This window comes from Parambassis ranga, chromosome 21 (genome assembly GCF_900634625.1).
Source record: "Parambassis ranga chromosome 21, fParRan2.1, whole genome shotgun sequence".
In the NCBI taxonomy this organism is placed as follows: domain Eukaryota; kingdom Metazoa; phylum Chordata; class Actinopteri; family Ambassidae; genus Parambassis; species Parambassis ranga.
In genome coordinates, this window is record NC_041041.1 from 9,973,114 (window position 1) to 9,994,566 (window position 21,453).

Here is a 21,453-nt window from a genome sequence, read left to right on the forward strand (position 1 = left end):
CTACTAATAATATTGATTTATATAAGAATACATTTAAGTGCACTTTATAATCTGTAATTAATCCTTCCAACACTTTATTCTGCAGGAATGAAGAATCCCCACAGAGGGTTCCCACATCAGAGCCTGAAGAAGCTCCGGGAGAAGCAGATACTAATATTTAGGTACATACAACTTTATGTAATGTAAAATATCTTTCTCTCTCTCTCTCTCTCTCTCTCACACACACCCCAGAAAGAAGTACGGTTATATGGTAACTGTGGTATGTTAACTGTCAAATTACAATTAGATTTATCATTTCCACAGGAAGTGTGAGAGAGTCTTAACAGCCTTTTGTTCAGGGTGTCTGTTTGGAAGGCACAGAGATCTGTATCCTTTTTGTTTCCACCACAGCCAACGGCTTTAACTGACAGTAACAAAGGATTATCAAGTTACTCTGAGAAACCATGCGCTGTGTGGTTTCTGTGTGGCTTATAGCAGACTCCCAGAAAAAAAAATAACAAACTGTAGAAATTAAGAAGTTTGTTCAAAGAAGGAAAAAAAATAAGGAAAATCTACAAACAAAAGTTTTTGCTGCTCTTTGACCTGGACAGATCTCATTATGTACACATTCTGATGTAATCAACACAAGGTGATGACATTCAAGATCATCAAAGGTCAAGATTGAAGTGTTACTAACTCTTAACTAATACTTATCTAATACAGCAAAGACTGAAATAAGTGTTGTTTCAAAAGTAGTTCTCTATCGTCTCCAGACTATCTGTCTACATCTAACCCTCTTTCCGTTGAGGTACATGGATATTTCTTTAAGACACACCGGCTTGCCCGGCCACGCCCCATGGGTAGGTTACAAAGGACCCATGCAGGCGTGGAATCAGTGATTGTTTGATCTCCACCGTAGTAGGTGCAGTGTGACACTCGGCATACAGAACAAATAACAGAGTAAATAGCATATATCTGCTGACTTGTGTCAGATAGGGCGCCTGTCCTCTGGGCAGCTTCTCACGATTGCTGTTGCTCTTCCCTTTCATTCTCTCCTCCTGTTGTCTAGTGTATCGCTTGTGGTGCTGTGAGCTAACGCACCACACATGGCTACTTAACTCGGATAGCCGCGGCGACTTCCCTGGCATATTGCTGCGTTGCGCAGCTTACGTGCTGGGGTGCCGCCCAGTTGGGTGCTGTTGCCTGGTGTATTGCTCGTGGTGCTGCGAGTTTGGGACTCTAGCAGAGGCTGACCTGGGAAGGATATCTGTTTAACCTGCCTTCCTGTTAGCTGCGACACTGCCAGCTGCGTAAAGGAATTCCATGCGCTGTCAGCATATGGGGCAGCAGTGGCTCAGTGGTATAGCAGGGTTGTCCAATAACCGGAAGGTTGGTGGTTTGATCCCAACTCCTCCCTAGTGTTGTGTGTCCTTGGGCAAGACACTTTACCCTCATAGCCTCCAGTGTACCCACTGGTGTATGGCACTCTTTGCTGGGCTGCCTTAAGCAATTTCCCCATTGTGGGACTAATAAAGGTTTCTTAATTTAATTAATTTCTTAATATGGGACCCGCTGCAGTTTTCTCCTAAGCACGTCCTAAGCACGTCCTTCCTTCCTACACCCGGCCTTTTGCCGCCGGCACGGACAGCATATCATCTGGCCGATTGATGGAGCTAAGGTCATTCTCCCTCTCCCCTGACCTGGATACCCGTCAGCTGATTTTGTTCCCCGTCTGGGCCCTGGCGGGCTGCACAACACACAGTGGACCTTACCCAGGGGGCCTGCACTGGCCTGGGGTGCCCTTCCCCCCAGTCACCATGCTCACTTTGCCCCGGCACACAGGTAGCGACGGTATCATTTTTATTACCGTCAATTAAAAAAAATGCAATGTACTTATATAGAAGGTAAGGATCAAATATTAAACATATTTTATTTAATGCCTTGTGTGGTTGAATCTTCAGTTTTACTCCAGTAGTATAATATAGTTTACTTATATTTTACTTAGACGTTTGATAAAGTTTATGAACATGACGTGACAGCGCGGAGGAGAGTGCAAGTGCGCAACATTTGCCATCACTTCTCCCAGCATGCAAGTTCTTCATTTCAGATAAAATGAGTGCTTGCGTGGTCCCCTTTTTCGATGCTTTCTCCACCTCTACCCTGCACCTTGCGGGTCTGAGTGGCCGTGCTGCCCATATTCTTAAGGGTTCTCCGCTTTGCGCAGCTAAATCTACCCTGCTTGCGTGGTGCCGCCTTCAATTGCCTGCAGAGAGAGAGAGAGGGGTGTGTGTCTGCAGCGCCCCATCGAAACAGCGCATACACTCATTTCAAGTTGCAGAGACACCGTGCACGTTTGATTTTAATTCAGCTGCTGTAGCCTACAATTCACAGCAGGTAAAGTGCATTAGAAACTGCCTGAAACATGTCAAGCGATCTTTTTTAGTTACCGTACCGCGACCATAAGGCGCACCGCATTATAAGGCGCAGTCTCAATTACAGGGTCTATTTCTGTATTCGACACATACATAAGGCACACGGTATTATACTATGCTACGCTAAAACATACCGGTACTTACATAAAAAGGTAACGGGAGCAAAACAGTGAGTTAAGTTGAACTTTATTGTTATGAAGGAACGACTTTGTATATAGTTTGATTACTCGCTTATATAGCGTATGCATATAATAATAATTATATAATACAGATGCAGCTGATTGGTTTGTTACTCGCATGTTATTCTGCATAACAATTTGAAATGTGTATGTACAATTTTCTGTTTTGCTGCCGCGCCTGTGTGTGATCTTTAAAACAGAGAGTTACGTTGCGCTGCAGAAGTGAAAACCCAGGAAACCGCTCCGCATCCTCCGCAAGCCGCTCACATCTCTATCAGCAGCGATTCAGTAAAAACCGGCTGGATATCAGTGAGGAACTTTATGTTTACACTTTATTAATAAATAAAGACCATCTTCGGATATACTTTGTCCCACATTTTAATCAGATGCACCACAGTGATTCCTAATTCATCCTTACCAGTGGCTGACTCTACAGAACATTTATTACAACAATGTACAATAAACAGGAAACAACTGCGCGAGTTCAAACCTGCCAGCTTCCCGCTCATCACTGTCAGAGTCACAGTCACACACGTTGCCGGTTAACCCTCCCGGGACTACGGCAAGCTCTGAATTCATCTGCTTCACCTGGTTTTTTTACACCGGCGGTGAGACGGGCACACGTGAAGTTGCAGATCAGCAGCAAGAGTGATGCGTGGAAAAAAAACATCTGGTCTCTTTACATAAACCTCCCTGAGCCACGCTCTCATTTTCTCCTCGTCCATCCAGCCCTTTAGATCGGCATTCACGATGACTCCGGCTGGAAACTTTTCTTTAGGCAGCGTCTTCCTCTTAAAAACCAGTTTCTGTCCATTACCATGGCAACTGAGTACAACAGTGAACGCTGACTTCTCGTGCCCCGTGGTCCGTATTGCTACCGTGCTGGTCCCCGTTCTCTCCACAGTTTGGTTCATGGGGATGTCGAAAGTGAGGGGGACCTCATCCATGTTGGTGATGTGGCTGGCCTGGATGTTTTTGCTGGCAATATTCTCTGGCTAATCACTGCAGTAGGCGCGGAAGCCTGCCAGCTTTTCTTTGTAATCCGCTGGAAGTTGCTGCGCCTGTATTGTAGCGTTCAGCTGATTGGTGAATTGCTGCCAGCGTACGTAGTTTACTTATCATGTCCCTGTGTCTGGTACTCAACCCATACTTAAGGCGCACCAGAATATTAGGCGCACGGCCGACTTTTGAGAAAATTTTAGACTTTTAGGTGCGCCTTATAGTCGTGAAAATACGGTAATATAGTTTTAAATGAGGCTATATTAAACCGCATATAGCGAACTGACACACCGCGGTATTAGACTGGTATGAGCCAGTCCCAATGTGTTTTTGTTTGTTTTTGTAATTTTATCATGTTAAGAGCCTTGTGCAGTATTTATGTTAGAAGTTACGCATGGTAATAAAAACACTTGTCTGGTAAACTGAAAACCGGGCGGTCACGTTTTCCGCTGGGAAGTTTTTCTAATGGAAACAATTAAAATTATAAATGTAGGCTCAGGTGGCACCAAACTGTTGGCTTGTGCCTACACTGTTCCGAAACTAAATACCATCTCAGCTCTAGCCCGTCCTCTAAAGTGCAGCAGTGTTCTTAAGGGACCAGGTCAGAGGTGCGACTATAGCTCTCTCTCTCTCTCTTCTCCACGCTGTCCCGTCATGTTCATAAACTTTATCAAACCTCTCCAAAAGTAAAATATATTATACTACTGAAGTAAAACTGAAGATTCAACCACACAAGGCATCAAATAAAATATGTTTAATATTTGATCCTTATTTTTTATACAAGTGGATTGCATGTTTTTTTATTGACAGTATTAAAAATGATACCGTTGCTACCTGTGTGCCCTGCCGGTATACCTTAATACCACCAAACCCTAGTGTACATCTGTACGCAACTACTATTGCGGCATGCACTGGGCTATGGGTTGCACCATCTCCTCGTGGGGTGTCTTAAAGATCTACCCCGTACATATGGAACATGTAACTTACCCATGGGGCGTGGCCGCGCAAGTCTGTGTGTCTTAAAGAATCTCCATATTTATATCCATGCATCATATATTGTGCTCATACTGCGTACTGTACTCTGATTTGGATTATAGTGACTCTTATACTTAACTGCATTTAATGTAACTTGATACCTCTGGCACAAGGATTTCCTATGGGATTAAAGTTTTATCTTATCTTAATCGAAATATCCACGTACCTCAACGGAAAGGGGGTTATTCCCCGTACATATGGACTATGTAACGGGGTAGAGAGGTAGTCTCTTCACTCAGAGAACCAGGGTTACATTGTAACCCTAGCGATTTGCTGACTAGAACAGTCCAGTGAAGCCATGTCAGGTTAACTTTATTCCATACTGTTAAGCATTTATTGTTTATAATTACCAATCAATAGCCTATAGACCTCAACTCATTCTTCACTGCTGCTGATGCTGATTCTGCTGACTAATCTGTCCTAAAACTGATAACATTGGATTTTCTCTTAGAGAGAGGAAATAGGCAGCTATATTTTAACATGCTCACAATTACAGTGTTACAGTATGTACAGGTAGTCACTTTGGATGTTACACGTTGTCTTATAAATTGCTACCCAACAAGTATGATTCCAGAATAGCAGCCTACTAACAGCATTAACAGAAACTGATATTCAAGGCTGCAAAATGTGTATATATATATATATATATATATATATATATATATATATATATATATATATATATATATATATATATATATATATATAAAAGCTTGGACTGCCAGGCTATCCTGCATCTACATCATTCTCTGATTGAAACTAGTTTACATAAATAGCCTGATAGTAGTAAGAAAAGCATTAATAGATTAGACATGCCTTTAGTTTGTGTGTAAATTGTGTGGCAATTATGCAGGCCTTATACTTTATATTACTCAAGCTTTACTTTGACAGTTTTATTTTTTATCGTTCTTCTAGTTTTTGTAAACACATGTCATTGTGTCATTGAAACATACCAGTAGGGCTGCAACGAGTGTACTCTGGGCAAAATGCATTGACAGTTAATTTAGTACTCGATGAGTCCTTAGTGACGTCATTTGGATGATTCTCTCATGGCGTAGCAGGATGATCAGCATTTTGGGCACCAGAGGCCCTGGGATCGAAATGCGGGTGAGCGTGTTCTCACACACACACTCACAAAAATAATTGGCGAGTATCAAAATTCAAGTTTGTTGCAGCCCTACATAAAAGGTATAAGAAATGAAGACATGAAGCATCACACTATACCAAGTGCATTTAGAAGCTAGCTAGTTTTTTTTTTACAGCATTAATATTTATAGTGTGTTGTTGTTTTCCTGCTCTATACTGTTATATTCCATTTACTGTTGCTTCGAGACTCCTGGTTGCAAATGTTTGCCTTTTGTTTTTATCATTATCAATCATTTTTTTCATTAAACACAGAAAATCAAATACTTCAAAATACTTCAGGATTAGCGCTTTCAAGCCTTTCTAGACTTTAAACTGTACTGTGGCTCATAGATCAAGTTGGTTAACACCAAAAGTTTGTTTTCCCATGTGAAGGGAAGGACGTGGGTGTCACAAGAAAACACAAGACTCCGCCTATTTAAACAACTGATACAACTAAAAGAAAGTCATGTGTATAGATGATGGTGACTTTTGTTCACACTAACCAGGGCCACATTACTCATAACCCTCTTGTAGTAGAATGTCTCTTACTGTACTATAGGTCACGCTGGTTAATTTGAGGTCAGTGACCAATGAATATTTAAACAAAATCACCAAAAGACATAGACTGTTCTCAGTTTCTGGATGACGTCCAACATTCTTTCGCAAGGCTAATTGCAGCATTTCCGTTTCTGTTGCATTTTATCTTCAGGAAGTCAGAACAAGACAGTACAAAGTAGTATGCTATGTTACTATTAACTGTAACATAGCATCTCCTGCACCCACTCCCTGAAAGCTGAAATGTAACATAAAATTGTGTCATTGAAAGATCTGTAAGTCTGGAAATTCATGAATTCTTAAATTACAGTTCATATTAAATATGACAGAAAAATCTAAAAACAAGAAGATAAAGTAATATTTAGTTAGCATGAAGCATTGTAAAGAAGCCTGCTATTGTTTGATTTCCTATTTTGAATTTTTATATTGATGAAGAGCTGATGACTGATTTACTTTACTCCAAAGTGTTGTGGGTCAGCTTGCATTGATGCGAGTAATGCACACCAGAGAAACCTTAATCTACATGCGGTTGGAGAGGCGCACAGTGTTTGTGCTTATTTCATTTGTTGTGCATGTTGTTGTTTATGTTGGCTATCCATGTTTATGAGGAGTTCATTGTCTGTCTAAGTCAGTTTGATGAAGGAGGAGAGTGGAATAAAACCTTATAAAAACATCTGTATGATGTATGGCCAATACTTCTTCAAATCAGTGTAGCTACACCCAGTAAAACAATTGGAGAATCAATGATGTGACTGGATACCAAAATCACTTTCCCCAACTGATCATCTGAGGATAATTTTTTATTTCACTTTTAAATTGCCTCACAGATGTCAATTACATGAAATAAAATACAACTGCTCATTGCAGGCCTGTAATACCACACACTTGACGTCTTCAGGTATCAAAATGGAATACACTGGTTTTTCTGTGTAGTTCTAATGGTTTACACCTATGCAAGTTCACACGGGACGATAAATAAATAATGTCCATCCATCCATCCATCTTCTACCGCTTATCCGGGGCCGGGTCGCGGGGGCAGCAGTCTAAGCAGGGACACCCAAACTTCCCTCTCACCAGACACTTCTTCCAGCTCCTCTGGGGGAATCCCGAGGCGTTCCCAGGCCAGCCGAGAGACATAGTCTCTCCACCGCGTCCTGGGTCTTCCCCGGGGCCTCCTCCCAGTGGGACATGCCCGGAACACCTCCCCAGGGAGGCGTCCAGGAGGCCTAATGTGAGAGTTTCAATTTTCCCACACCATGGCCAAAAAAACCTAAACACATTACACACATATAAGCAAAGATTATGCTCCATTACATACATAATCATTACGTACATTATAGGAGAAAAAAAGCCATTTTAAACAAGGTATAAAAGCATTTTGCCAGGTTTTCTCTTTGTGCAGTTCAGATGAGCTAGCTCTAGCTTTGTGAGTGTGCGCCAGCCAGATGTCTCTGCTGATTAGCAGCAATTTCCAGGCAATTTTCGTAAATAGTCTCCTCCTGAAAAAGGGAACAGAACAAAATGTAAATGTTCAGCATTGAAGGTCGTTTCAATCAACCTATTGCAGTTATCATATTTACCTTTCCTGCAGTGGGAGGCCGAATGACGTTTCTGTAAAGCAGGACATTTTGTGTCAGTTCCAGCTGTGTAATGCCACACTAGCACAGAATCTTATATTTAGGTTTGAGTCAAGCCAACTTACGCTGCACGCCGTTTACAGACGTTGTTACAAGTAATTATAAAGATCAGGATACAAACAGTGGGAATAACAGCTGCCAAAGCTGTCAAAGGTATTTGAAAGTTACTAGCCTTCTCTGAAAGAAAAAGAAACACAAAAACACAGCAAAACACGGTAAAGTGACATTACAGCACGAACAAGAATCATTGTTGAGTAAGCTGTTAGACAAAGATCAACAAAATCTTCCTGGTCTCAAAATATCTCAAAAAGCCTTCGCAAACATGCTCGTAATGCCAGAGCAGTAGTTGAATGATTCTTTTGTGCATGAGCCTACAGGATAGATTAGTGCGTTTGAGTTTCTTTTGCTGACATATGCTGTGTGTATTTATGGGCAGGTACAGTATAGCTGAAGCAGTGTGGTTAGTGTGCAAAGGCATTCATTTGGATGACTCAATGTCATTGTGATCAATCAGTGTCGATCGGTGGAGAACAAGGCTGCTATGTTAGGTACTTTTTTCTGCCTCAGTTCTCTGTGGCGCTGCTTATTGTCTTTTGTTTAACTGCAATCAATCAATGTCAATGGGCCACTGAGTGAAGAACAAAGCACCTACTGTGTTAGGTCCTTCTTTTCTCCACATATAAAAACACACAAAACAGTGAGTTGCCTTTATGATAACTGAGTAATACACACAGCAGATGTGAGAAGTGCCATTAAATTATAAATTCGGTACAGACACATTTCCCCACATTTGGTAGTCTTTATAGACACAGCACAGACATTTTCTATATGTGGGTAACACTTGTTTCACACCTTTCTTTCAAAGCATGTCACTGTGGTTGCATGGGCACAGACTAGTATACCGGTACTCACATGAAAACACACTGCTCCTGCCTTTATACTTAACTGCTGTTGCTACAAAATAAATTCCTTTGCAAAGACAAAGGAGCTGGTGGTGGACCTGAGGAGGACCAAGACACTCCATTTTTCATCAGTGGGCAGAGGGTGGACATTGTGGAGGTTTATAAATACCAGGGAGTGTTTTTGGACAATAAAGCCGACTGGACTAAGGACCCTGAAGCCCTCTACAAGAAGGGCCTCTATTTACTGAGGAGGCTTCGGTCCTTTATAATTTGCTGGACTATGCTGAGGATGTTTTATGAGTCTGTTTTTGCCATTTTGTTTGCTGTGGTGTGCTGGGGCAGGAGACTGAGAGCAGCAGACACAGACTCAATACTCAACAAAGAGGCAGTGATGTTGTGGGGGTGGAGTTGGACTCCTTGACAGCAGTGTTGGACAGAAAGATGCTGTCTCAGCTGCGGGGGATGACTGGAGAACAGCTTCCATCCTCTCCACAACATACTGCTGAGGTGCAGGAGGACTTTCAGTGCCAGACTGATCCCACCGAAATGCACTACTGAATCTCACTTGGATCTTTGACTAGAAGTTTTATTGCTTACTATTTTAACTTATTTCCTTCGGGATTAATAAAGTTTTATCTTATTTTATATTTCTAACCTGCTCTGAGCATGCATGGAGCACCTGGGACATAAATTAATGAAGTTTTTCCAGATTCTGATTAAAATAATATTTACAGAACAAATTACTGCACCTGTAATTATAAGCATCCACTTCTGTTCCCAGAATCCTGACCTTGTGCTCATCTCGCAGGTGTAGTTTCCTGTATGAGAATCCTGGGCATTCTCTATAATGAGGGCATACAACTGGCTTTCCAATGTAGACATATTCACCTTCAGTCTTACTTCTAAATTGTGGTCTACTTTTTCCTCATCTGGCCTGTAAGTGAACAGTCGAACTCCATTCCTTTTCCACATCAGTTGATTGAGTTTATCGAGCGACCTGTTGTTACAGTGCAGGGTCACTGTGCTGCCAAGCTCCTGTGAGATGATGTTCACATCTGGGAAAAAAAAATGTATCAGATGTCATTACAATGTGTGACAATTTTAACCTTGTTTGACATTTCAATAAATATGTTTGCATCTTTAGCTGTAGAGACAATAAGAATGAAGCTACAGCAGTTAGTTAGTAAGAACAGCCAACATATATATTATATGTAATATAATATGTATATATATATATTCATCTTACCTGACAGTGAGAAAACTGAGAAGACGCAACACATGAAAGTCAATGTCCTAGTGATGCACAAAAATCTGGAAAAATCCTCCATTGCACCTTGAAGCAAAGAATTTTATAGTAAAGATAACGTTTGTGTGAACCTATGATTTAGCCAATGTAAAGTGTTTAACTGACTTCACTTGCTAGCGACTCTCATTCTTTAAAACGTATATATACGTTTTAAAGAATGAGAGTCGCTAGCAAGTAAAGTCAGCTATAGTGCTGTTAACACACCATACTACACAATTGGTGCATATAAACATATATGCACCAATGCACCATATATACATATATGCATCAATTGTGTAGTATGGTGTGAGAGTTTTTTTGGCAACTGGTGTAAGATGCTGTGAACCCACTATAGTGCCGTTAACACACCATACTATGCACCAATTGTGCAGTATGGTGTGTTAACAGCACTACAGTAGGTTCACAGCATCTTACGCCAGTCGCCAAAAAAACTCTCACCAGTCCTAAGCGTAAACTTTCATCCAAACTCTGTTGGGCTAACGCTACTACTGAATAAGACCTATTGTCCTATTAATAATTATGCTTCTAAATAACTAGTTCAAGATGAATGTTTGGCAAACCTCTTTCAAACAGTAACACACCAACTACATCAAAAATGTACCACAAACTGTGACAAAATCAAAGCTCAGGTTCACCTACAGCCACAGCAGCACACAGTTCCTCGTTCTAGTTCAAACAGACAAACATAGGCGCAATACTCGATTTAAAGAAAAACATGACTAAATATCCTACATATAAGATACAGGTATATGTAAGATAATGTTGAGCTGAGCTCAGCTAAGAAATGTACAGATAAGATCACATCCTCTACTCTAAGGTCAATGTTGAACGATAAAGATAGAAACTGCACTTCCTTACCGGTAGAAAGTATCACACGCTGTTTGACCACGTTGTTTTGTTCTATAAAAATGCAATTTTTAACAATATTTACAAGAATAACCAACTGTGTAAGACTATATAATGAAAGATAAAACCGGCTTGATCCTGACCAAGGCACCCACACATGCAGCAGAAATTTTGACACAGGAAATGTACGTAGGTGGTCTCTTTTTTTTTTTTTGAGGTCTAGTTGGTTGTCGTTGGTTGGTAGTCAATGCTGTGCAACATACAACACATATTATGTACACACTCATAGTTGTTAGAGGCCTCAGTTCACATGACAGTTTTGCATTTGTGGAGGTAAATCTTATACCAAATGAAAGTTGAACAAGGCAGTCTGACATCTCAGCCAGTGGCAGATTTCTCACTAGCTTGTGTTGTGATATGGTCCAACACAAAGCAGGTAGGCTAAAGGTCACGCAATGGGAGAATAATACTTTGTTTTTTTTGTTTGTTTGTTTTACCAGTTTGGTATTTAAAGAGATCACACCAACCATAAATGAGTACGCTTGTATCTTGTGGAAACTAAAGACAGCTTTCTCTCTCACGAGTGGCTAACAACAGCATTATTGTTTCACCAGAAATAAACAAATGGTGGTCGGAAACAATCTGCATGGTCTAAAACAACCGACTGTTCTTCCTCCACATTCTCAAAACTCAGACTAAGAGTTATCAGTCTATGTTTAGACTGTTTGACCTCCAGCAGTTTTCAGCCAAGCATCACTCTGGATAGGATAGAGTGTTTTGGTATCATACCATGTAGTCTGAAGGTTTGTCTGTCCCAGTAGAATGTTCTACTAAGCAAGATAAGCAAGTTAGAGTCTAAAGCTGGATCCATACTCCTTGCTGCTGAAATTCCGCCCACAAAATGACGTCATTTTTTTCCTCGGAGCGCCTGTTCTGCAGCTCTCTCGGACACATGGCCCGGGCAGAACTTTTTCTTTGGTGTGCAAGAACAATTGTGTGATTGGTCGGAATTTAGTGGGCGTGATGAATGTGGTGAAGCGCAAGAGCTTCTTCAGGTGCAGAACACACAGACAGAAGGAGGAAGTACAATGACAATGGACAGTTTAGATGAGCAGCTGGCAAACAGCTCCTGGAAAGAGAAACACGGCGCACAGAGGAGAGTGTCTGTCCAAAAGGTGGCGATAAAAACTAATCCCAGTATCGATCACGGCGTTACAGTGGCTCGATGCGCACATTAAACACCGGGAGATGGGATGTATTATTGCAGACAGTCATCCACACGTTCACAGAATTAAATTCACACAGACCAGAGGTCTGCTACAGTCAGCTGTACTAATCTTCTATCTATTGTCATGCTGTACCTCGTCTTCCCTGAGCATTATCGGCTCTTAGGCCAGGTAACCACCATTGCATTGCCAACCTTTTGTGTGACGTGCGCTGCGTGGGAGGGCCGTGTGCACACACACTTCTCGCGGAGTATGGTACCTCCGTGCCCAACAGAGTGCATGTTTGAATGACTGAAATTTGTTCACAATTATCTTAATGAATAGTGTAACAATAAGTCTGAATAAACACGCTGTCAGAAATCAGCATGTTTATTCAGAATAAACACAACAACACACTTCAAAAAGTGAAAATCAACAAGAGGCTTCATAATAAAATTTAAAAAGTCCTTCATTCTTTGATATTCATAAAACCATACATCCATCACCATGATACCATAAAAACAGCCATACCATTTTTAGTAGTATTAATTTTTGGTTCACTGTCTTCTATCAAGGTTCTTTTTTGGCACTTCATATTGAAGTTTTTGAGTACCTCTGTTCCAATGCGTCACTACAGGCTGTGCTATTAATAGAACTTTCCATGATAACACATATTTATTTTGAGTGCATCATGGTTATGCATCTGTTTGTCGACTTTTTGTCTAGTCACACAGGAACAGACAGTTTTTAAATTCATTCTTTGTGACAAATGTAAGGTTTAACCAGAGTAAAGAGCTTGATGGGAATTGTTGCTCTTGAGTCAGCCTCTCCTAAAGCATCCATGACCTTGATGACCTATCTTAACAAAATATTTACTGTTGGTAAAGTTTTCACATTGAGTTTGCAGGATTTCTCTAAAAATTGCACAAGGCTCTTAAAGATCTTATACTTTTCTAAAAGTCACGATTATCAGTACAAGTAGGATGTGGTGATGTTGTGGTCCTCAAAGACATACCAGACTATATATGGTATGTCACAATAAACCAGTGACACATAGTATACCAGTATGTGCTACAGTGTGCAAAGACCAAGCAAAACTAATAGTTTCATATTCTTTGTCATTCTTCAAAGTTGTTTCTATAAATAACGCCGACACTTCTTGGTGTACAGTATAAAACACACTGAATGGACAGAAGAAACTCTTATACTAATCTTAAAAACCTATACCCTTTTATGAAATAAAACATTTTAGTTTCAAGCCTCTCTTTTTGCAGTGGTTATTTAGATGAGCAAACCATCTTGTACAGAATGTTTTCACACCAAACAGAGTTTGCAGTTTTCACACTAAACAGATGTCAAAAGATTAGGTGTTCTGCTGCTTGAATCTAAATATTATCAGTATGGTGTCTCATGCAGGAAGGAACTAAAATGTGTCTACAACTACATTTCCTCTAGTGGACAGTTTTTTTTTTATTTTACCATTTATCTGATCAATTTAGCTGCAAGGCATTTTGTAGATTAATTCCGCAAATCATAATATCAATAAACCTTAATTATTTAACTATAACATAACTATTTTGTCATTGAGTGTTTTTATCAATATGTTCGTGCACCCCTACTTACAGCCAGGAATATTGTTTCCATCATAGCTAGTGGGAAACACTGCCATCTGGTGGTGTTAATTCATTTTAGAGCAAACTGAATACATATAAATGAAAGGGTTTTAAAAAGGAAAAAGGAAAGAAAAAAAATCTTACATTTAAGATACATATTGCATGTCGATTATTAGACCTGAAGCCAATGTGGAAGTGTTAAAACTTGCACCACGCAGCCGCAGTGGGCTGGCTCCAAAGACCGGTATTTCCCCACAGACTCCCCCGTTAAAACTGCCACCGTCACAGCACAAATAAACATGTTTACAGCCTGGCTCAAAAACAGAGCTCTGCTCCTGACCAATGTACGTTGATAATCTTCGTCATTCGTTTCGGTTCATCTGTTTACCAGAATAACAACGTGAGTTTGTAATGGCAAGAAAAAGGTGTAGCGGTGTCAACATGGTGACCGCACATGTGCCTGTTCAAAAATACTCCAGCAAGAAACAATCCGATACAGAAAATAACTGCTTAGAATGCGCGTACATTATTATATATTCTTATCATTAACATCATTATTTGTGGCGTATACTGTTAAAATAAATTCTGGGGGTCTCCTGGGGGTGAGGAACTGACAGTCCCACACAAATACAGCCACATATAAACTACCTGATCACAATTAACAAATGATCATTGTTAATCATGTTTTCTCTTTAAATTTGGCCATAATATATTCATTTTTTAATATTAATTTTCCACACAGATGAGGACGTTGAACATGCTGTTGCATTTTGGCCGATGTACTTCCTGGGCCTACCCTCTGCTTCACACTGAGGCCGCAACCAGTTAGCAACCTAGCTACCATGCTAACAATAGTAGTAGTTAGGTACTAGGTACCTGTCAAGTAGTCCAAGTGTTTAACTTAAACTACAACTAATGGCTGTTAAATTTCCTCAGAAAGAACAAACATTTAGTTTTGTAAAGATGCCAGCACCTTGTGTGTTGTTAAAATGTTTATGACAAATTATAGGAAAGAAAACTAGTTTTAAAAATGCGTCATATTTACCGATAACGAGCAACACAGATCCGCACCGCTCTGCGCGTGTCAACCAGTCACCGCGAAGTAATCACAGTATGAGTTATATCCTTATATCCAAACAAAAAGCAGAACTCACACTTTCAGATGAAACTAGTCGTTTCCTGATCTCAGACAGTCCAGTCTTGAAATCATAGCTCCTGCGACAGACATTACATCCCACTTTGTGTGGAAAATGAAGACAAAAGCACATTTTATCTGCAGTGTTGCGGTCAACTTTTAAAAGTACGCGGCATAGTATGAGAGCTACAACGCATGCGCAAACACAAAGTCAAAGGTCAATGGTTTCTTTACACAATTGCCTGTACTTATGTTTGCTTCTATAGGATGTGTATACATATATAATGTTCACATTTTTCCTCCAAGACTTAATTGACATGCAGTTGATCATTAAGCACTCTTTTTGTTTGTTATGTTATGACCATAGGCTGTATTATATATATATATATATGTATATATAAGAATGGCATGGCAGCTCCCGACAAGTGAAAACAAAAACACTCACTTCCACTGCCCCCTGGTGGCTCCCTGCAGTGCAGTGCCCCCATGTTAGTGGATGAGACACCAAAAGTACTTCTTTACTTCTTTATTGTTGGCTAAATAAAGAGGAAGTAATATTGTCAGCAACCAATGGATCAGACAGGCTACCAAGAAGCAGTGAGGTGTTTTTGTAGAACAGTGATGATGTGAGGCTTCACTTCTCCACCTCTTCTGTGCACACCCAGGCTCCTAGATTAGATCTTTTTCTAACATGACAATACCTTAAAGTGAGATATTTTGGCCCTTATTTAAACGATGGGCAGAATAAGAACTGTGTCAATGTATAGAGAAATTACGGTATGACTTTTACATACACATTTATACTTTCTTCCACTTAACAAAATATACAAGTACTGTAATGTAGCATAAGATTAGAAAAAAAACTCCAGGATGGAAACAGTTAAGATTTAACTAGATAGATAGAATATATTCTATTCTATTCTATTCTATTCTATTCTATTCTATTCTATTCTATCTAGTTAAATCTTATTTAAAAATTTTAAAGTATAAATCTATATAACCAAGTAAATTACACAAACTGTTACGTCGAACAAGTGCTTGAGAATATTACGTTTCAGTATTTTTTCTGCAGCAGCTGTCCAAATCTGTTTTGTTTCGTTGTAATTTTGGAGTGGAAAGTTTGTCTGTCATTTATCTAAACCATCAGACACAGAGTTGCTACTTTTAGCATGTGTGGGTGTGCGTTTTCCAGAGAAACACCGAGAAAACACTTCTTGACCACGTGTGACTTTTTATTGCGTTGGTTCACATTCCAAAAGAAGATACCGCCACACATCTATCAGCAAAGAAGACTACAAGTTAGTAAAAAGGAATTTTCTTTTCTCTTCCCAAAGATTAATCATGTCTTCTTACAAACATACATGCAATGCAACATGTCTTTTAAGATACAAAAAGTCTTACATTACCAGTCACATTGATGTACAAAAGGACCAGCGTCATGCTTTGATCAGAACATATTGTCGTATGCTTTTTTCAGTGATTCGTTGAGGCTCAGATTCCACTTTGTTGCATTGTGGGAGGAGGTGATTAAGGGGGTCACAAAGGGGTCAAAGTTGCCTTTTCTCTCTCTCTCCCTCTCTCTCTCTCTCTCTCTCTCCTTTTGATCATACCCCCAAAACCAACACTGTGGAGGTGTCTGGAATACAGGCGCACGTTTGATCCCTTCGAACATGCGCCGAAATCCTTAAATATTTCATGCTTGTTATTTAAACCACCTTAGCTACATCACAGAGACATAGATGTTTGTGTGTTTTCAGAGGGGGAACATACACAAAAGAAACTTAGAAAATAAATGTAAATAAAACAACAATTTCACATCGGTCCCAGAGCAATATAACCATGTGCTACAATCTTACAATCAATTTACATTCACACATAAGGCACAGTTTGACTACAGAGAGCCAGAGAATGGGTGAAGAAGATTTGTATCTTCTTTACTCAGATAGGCATTTTCGGGCTTTATTGGGTTAAATCAATATTGTGATCACTAACCGGTGTTTCCTCTAGACAGTGAAATAACTAAATAAAACACAGCTCTTCTGCACATTATGTACATTATTAGACATGAGATAGGGCTTTATGTACAGCGGGACTCACCCTCCCCCTCCCTTAGTTGTTTGTTACTGAATTTGTGTCAAAACTACATTGTGTGTTTTTTTGTTTTGTTTTTATGGCTTGTGGTGAGAATCTACTGTGGTCACATAAAATCAAGTAGAATGATTATTTTTTTTTAACCACAGCCAGGTCAAGGATGCTTGTTTTCATTGATGAGCACGGTTTCTTTTATTGTCGCGCCTCCAACAATACTTTGTGCTGATGATGCACGATCTTTATCGCCCGGATGCCTGTTTGCACAGCACGAAAAGGGAGGATTTGGCCTGAGGTCACTACTATAGTTCATTCTCTGATAGGGGGGGGGGGGGGGGGGGGTAAAAAAAAAAAACGAGCCCTGCTCCCTTTCCATTGGACAGCTGATATCACAGTACGCCGTTTTTCTTAAAGGCTACACAACAGAAGTCTAAAAATGAAGAAAATGACATTGAAAAAAACATTCAACATGTGGTCTTTTTTTTGTTTGTTTCCTCTCTAACTCAGCTCTGGCTGTGCTACACGTTATATAAACATGAAAAGGAGAGAAATGCTCTGAAATTGATGCACATCTCTCTTCACTTGAAAGAATCCTGTGTAAAATGGATGCATAGATGAGGTGTCGTGAGGGTTAAAGGCATTGCACAGAGTGGAAACCTCTTGATGTGCAAAAAGAGTTAATGCTCGACCTGACCTTTCTCCTTCATCTTCATTTTCAAAGAGCTGCATACCTGTAAATGTATTGCATGTGTGTGTCTCCTACACAGTGAGAGCTCTCTCACTTGTAAAGGCTTGCAGAGCCTAATGCTGCATTTTCCAGTATATCGCTGTCTGAATGGGAGTGAAGGTCGGTGCCTAACTAGAGCGAAAGTACTGATATGCAGACACACAAGTATATTGTAACTCTCTTTTCCTTCTATCTACTCAAACCCCATGTAAAAATATCTATTCCTCCATTGTATATAATTATAACTCTTTCAATAGAAAAGATGTTTCTAAAAACTGAACATAGATTTTCATCAAGTAAAAACATTTCCCCCCCATGCATGTGTCCTCTCTATACTGTATATTTGTTTTAAATATAAGAACACGCTTAATAAAAAAAAACTACTCCTCCCCTCTACTTTTTATGATATTTTATCATAAACACTCAGATTTTTGGGTAAACTTGACTCGTCTGTGTCTTTCCCTGTTGATTTTGTTTCTTATACTGTTTAGTTTCTGACCTGCTTGTTCAAGAGTGTGCATTGTCTTGAGTTAGGTGTGTGTGCTCTCTCTTATGTTGAACATTTTTTTTTGCCTGTGGAGGTGTATATGTGTTTTTTTTTTCTCTTGCAGGCTCATACGGTGAGATCGTCTGACCTGGCCCTGCTGCTTGCTTTGCTCAGTCGGCTCAGCGGTCTGGTGTCTTCTATCGTATCCGTGGCCTCCATCCCTGCCTCTGCTGGAGATGCCCCCTCCCCGTTTGCGACCTCCTCTACTGGCACATCCTCATCCACAACCTCCTCCAGCATCCTCTCCGCTTCCACCTCTGGCGGCGGCACCTCTGGTGGCGGCACTTCTGGTGGCTGCACCTCCTCAGGCTCCTCTTCATGTAATATAACTGACCCTGCTCTCTCAGTGGTCTGGGCGTAGGAGGGCAGAGTCTCGTCATACACTTTAGAGATGTCCTCCATGGGCAGCACCTCCTCCGCCTTCTCCTCTAGCACATGGAAGGGTGGGGCCCCTCTGCCTGCCTCCATGCCCACCTCAGCTAGCGGGTAGAGGTGAGATACAGGTGGAGCTTTCTCCTCCTCTAGCAACCTGTAACCTTTTGCTCTCTGCAGGGAGGGTACAGCCAGTGGGGGCAGGCTCTTTCCTTGTAGTGGAAGGGGGGCTGACCCCTCTCCTTGGGCCGGGGCTGGGGCTGGGGCCGGTTTTCGAAACACAAAGCGAATCTTCTTCAGGCCCAAGTGACTGATCTCCACAAAGTTGAGGAACAGTGAGACACAGGCCACAGCTAACATGAAGATGATGAAGACAGTCTTCTCCGTGGGGCGAGACACAAAGCAGTCCACCGTGTTGGGGCAGGGCCAACGGCTGCATTTATACAGCGGCAGGATGCGGAAGCCATACAGGAAGTACTGACCTACCACAAAGCCCACCTCAAACAGTGTCTTGAAGATGATGTGGCAGATGTAGGTCCTCAGAAGGGTGCCCTCTAGCCGGAACTTCTTGCTTCCTTTTGTGCTGGTCTCCTTTGTGGTGCGGACACTTCCCTGGTCAGGTGCCAGGGGGAGACGCTCCTCGCTCAGCTCCTGCTGCCGGCTAAGTTCTGCCTCCTCACGCTCTTTCCGTTTCTCCTCCATGTGAACGTGATGCACAGCATGACCCACGTACACCAGAGATGGTGTGGACACAAAGATGATCTGCAGCACCCACAGACGGATGTGGGAGATGGGGAAGGCCTCGTCGTAGCACACATTCTCACATCCGGGCTGCTGCGTGTTGCAGACATAGTCAGACTGCTCATCGCCCCACACAAACTCTGCAGCTGTGCCCAGGATGAGGATGCGGAAGATGAAGAGCACTGTGAGCCACACCCGGCCGATCACCGTAGAGTGCTCGTTAACTTCCTCTAAAATATTACCCAGAAAGCTCCAGTCACCCATGATCGGTCCGTAGCACTGCGGAATGAAGGGTGGGGTAGGGAGGGACACGAAGGGTGCAGACGGACAGGGAGGGTGGGGTAGGCAGGGCCGACAGAGGGAGGGGAAAAGAGAGTGCCAAAAGTAAGCAATGCAATAAAAATCAAACCTCAAAGTCCTCAAAAATCAAACCTAAGCCTTCATTAATGGTGCTGCAAATGTCTGTACTAAACAACTAAATTAAAGAGCTGAAATCCAGAGTTTGAGTCAGTTTGTTTCCTCCATAACAAACACATAAAAAAACAACAGAAACGTTAGTGGATCTAAATGTTTATCAGAGATTTATCTGGACTGGTGGCCACTTATTCTGATTTTAAACCATGAATGTCAGCTGGTGAACAAATCTGTTGCTCCAGCCCTCAAATGAATCTCACACCATCATCTCCAATTAAAACCAATAAAAGAAAGACTGATAACTGAGTAAAAAGTTCCCTCTTCTGTAATGTATGATATAGGATAAATGTAATCAAATGGGCAACTTGCCACAGCTGCGGCTCCACCGAAGTTGAGTCCTGTCCCGTTCTCTTGGCACCCGGCAGGGAAAAGTGAACTTTTTTCTGCCCTCTTTCCCACCTAAAGCCCTGTCCTTGTCGCCCCACTGAGCAGATGTGAATGAATCGGCTCTGATGGTTGGTTTTTAGTTTGCTGCAATATTTAAGCTTGGAGCCAGACGGCCTTTATTTGCCGGGCGACGTGTGGTGACGCAGGAGACAATAGGATCAACAAAGCCAGAGCAGGGATGTATGGGAGCAGGCCTCAGGCTCCCACACACCAACACAGACACTGTACGGGGCAGCGGGTCCACAGCACAGCAGTCAAGCCCCATGCATGTAACTTCCTCACACATGCATACATACTGTATGTAGAAGCACAGATACAGTAGATGAAACAACAGCAGCAGCAGCAGCATGTGCCTCCAGCTGTGCTGAGCAGCATTAGAGCAGAGAGGCAGGTCAGTGACAAAATGTGGGCTCAGGCAGGGATGAAGGAGAGTTTATGTCCCCGTGCAGCAGCACTGGACATTAACATTATCCACTATAGGAAGCCCTAATTTAAAAGTCCAAAAACTCCAAAGCTTTGTTAAAACAGCGGCCATTTTATTTCATTAAATGACTGACTTTTATAACTATGAGAGGTGTGCTGGTTTGACCATTCTTCTTCACAACAAACAACAAGTCCACAGATCAACATCCAGACTGCCATGCACGCATTTCACAACAACACTCCAAAACCTAACTTATTAAAATAAAATTCTATATTGACACTTTGTGAGCCCTTTAAATCAACAAAATGAAGTTTTACAAAATAATCCTGGATAAATAGTCTGTGTGTTTTATTTTTCTGATTTTTGTAAAAATGAATTAGAGAAAAAGGTGGAAATGCCCTTTTTTTCTCGAATATATCATATATGATATTTTAACCAATGCATTTGAGTCTTCAGTCTTAATATAGAAAAAGAAAGAAAAAAATGTGATTAGAGGCCAAATGTGTATCAACATGTGTGATTTATTAAGTTTTCTTTAGGTAAATATGGACTGTATAAACGTCTTTTGCTCAAATTTAAATTTTAACAAAGCTGTTTTTCATGGTGGAATGCATTGTGCTATCTCTGTGTGTGTTTATATCATCATATCTGTGCCACTTAGCTGGAATGTGGAGAATGTGAACCGCTGAGTGACAGGACGCACTGAAATGTCTTTATTGGGCAGTGTTGGTCCAACTCTCCCGGA

At 41.2% G+C, this 21,453-nt stretch overlaps 3 protein-coding genes across 9 annotated transcripts in view; 1 reads left to right on the forward strand and 2 right to left on the reverse strand.

Annotated features, from left to right (window-relative positions):
* Positions 1–18,876, forward strand: part of LOC114426189 (nectin-4) — a 35,045-nt gene extending 16,169 nt beyond the window's left edge. For 4 of the 7 annotated variants that reach the window (XM_028393430.1, XM_028393431.1, XM_028393429.1 and 1 more), the window contains one exon: positions 86–2,885. In XM_028393430.1, the coding sequence (XP_028249231.1) occupies positions 86–161 (76 nt within the window). In that variant the 3' untranslated portion in view covers positions 162–2,885. Of the gene's footprint in view, positions 1–85; positions 2,886–18,374 lie in introns of those variants that run through there. The other 3 variants (XM_028393426.1, XM_028393427.1, XM_028393428.1) reach the window with 3 other exon arrangements.
* On the reverse strand, positions 7,406–14,899 carry LOC114426194 (uncharacterized). Its single transcript, XM_028393438.1, has 6 exons — positions 14,859–14,899; positions 10,090–10,176; positions 9,593–9,898; positions 8,007–8,118; positions 7,885–7,915; positions 7,406–7,803 (listed from the first exon to the last, which is right to left on the reverse strand). Exons 2-6 carry the CDS (start codon positions 10,169–10,171, stop codon positions 7,723–7,725), a joined length of 612 nt encoding a protein of 203 aa, XP_028249239.1. The 5' UTR covers positions 10,172–10,176; positions 14,859–14,899; the 3' UTR covers positions 7,406–7,722.
* On the reverse strand, positions 18,377–19,687 carry LOC114426188 (gap junction alpha-8 protein-like). The gene has a single exon (XM_028393425.1). It carries the CDS (start codon positions 19,685–19,687, stop codon positions 18,377–18,379), a length of 1,311 nt encoding a protein of 436 aa, XP_028249226.1.
* Between the last annotated feature and the right edge of the window lie 1,766 nt (positions 19,688–21,453).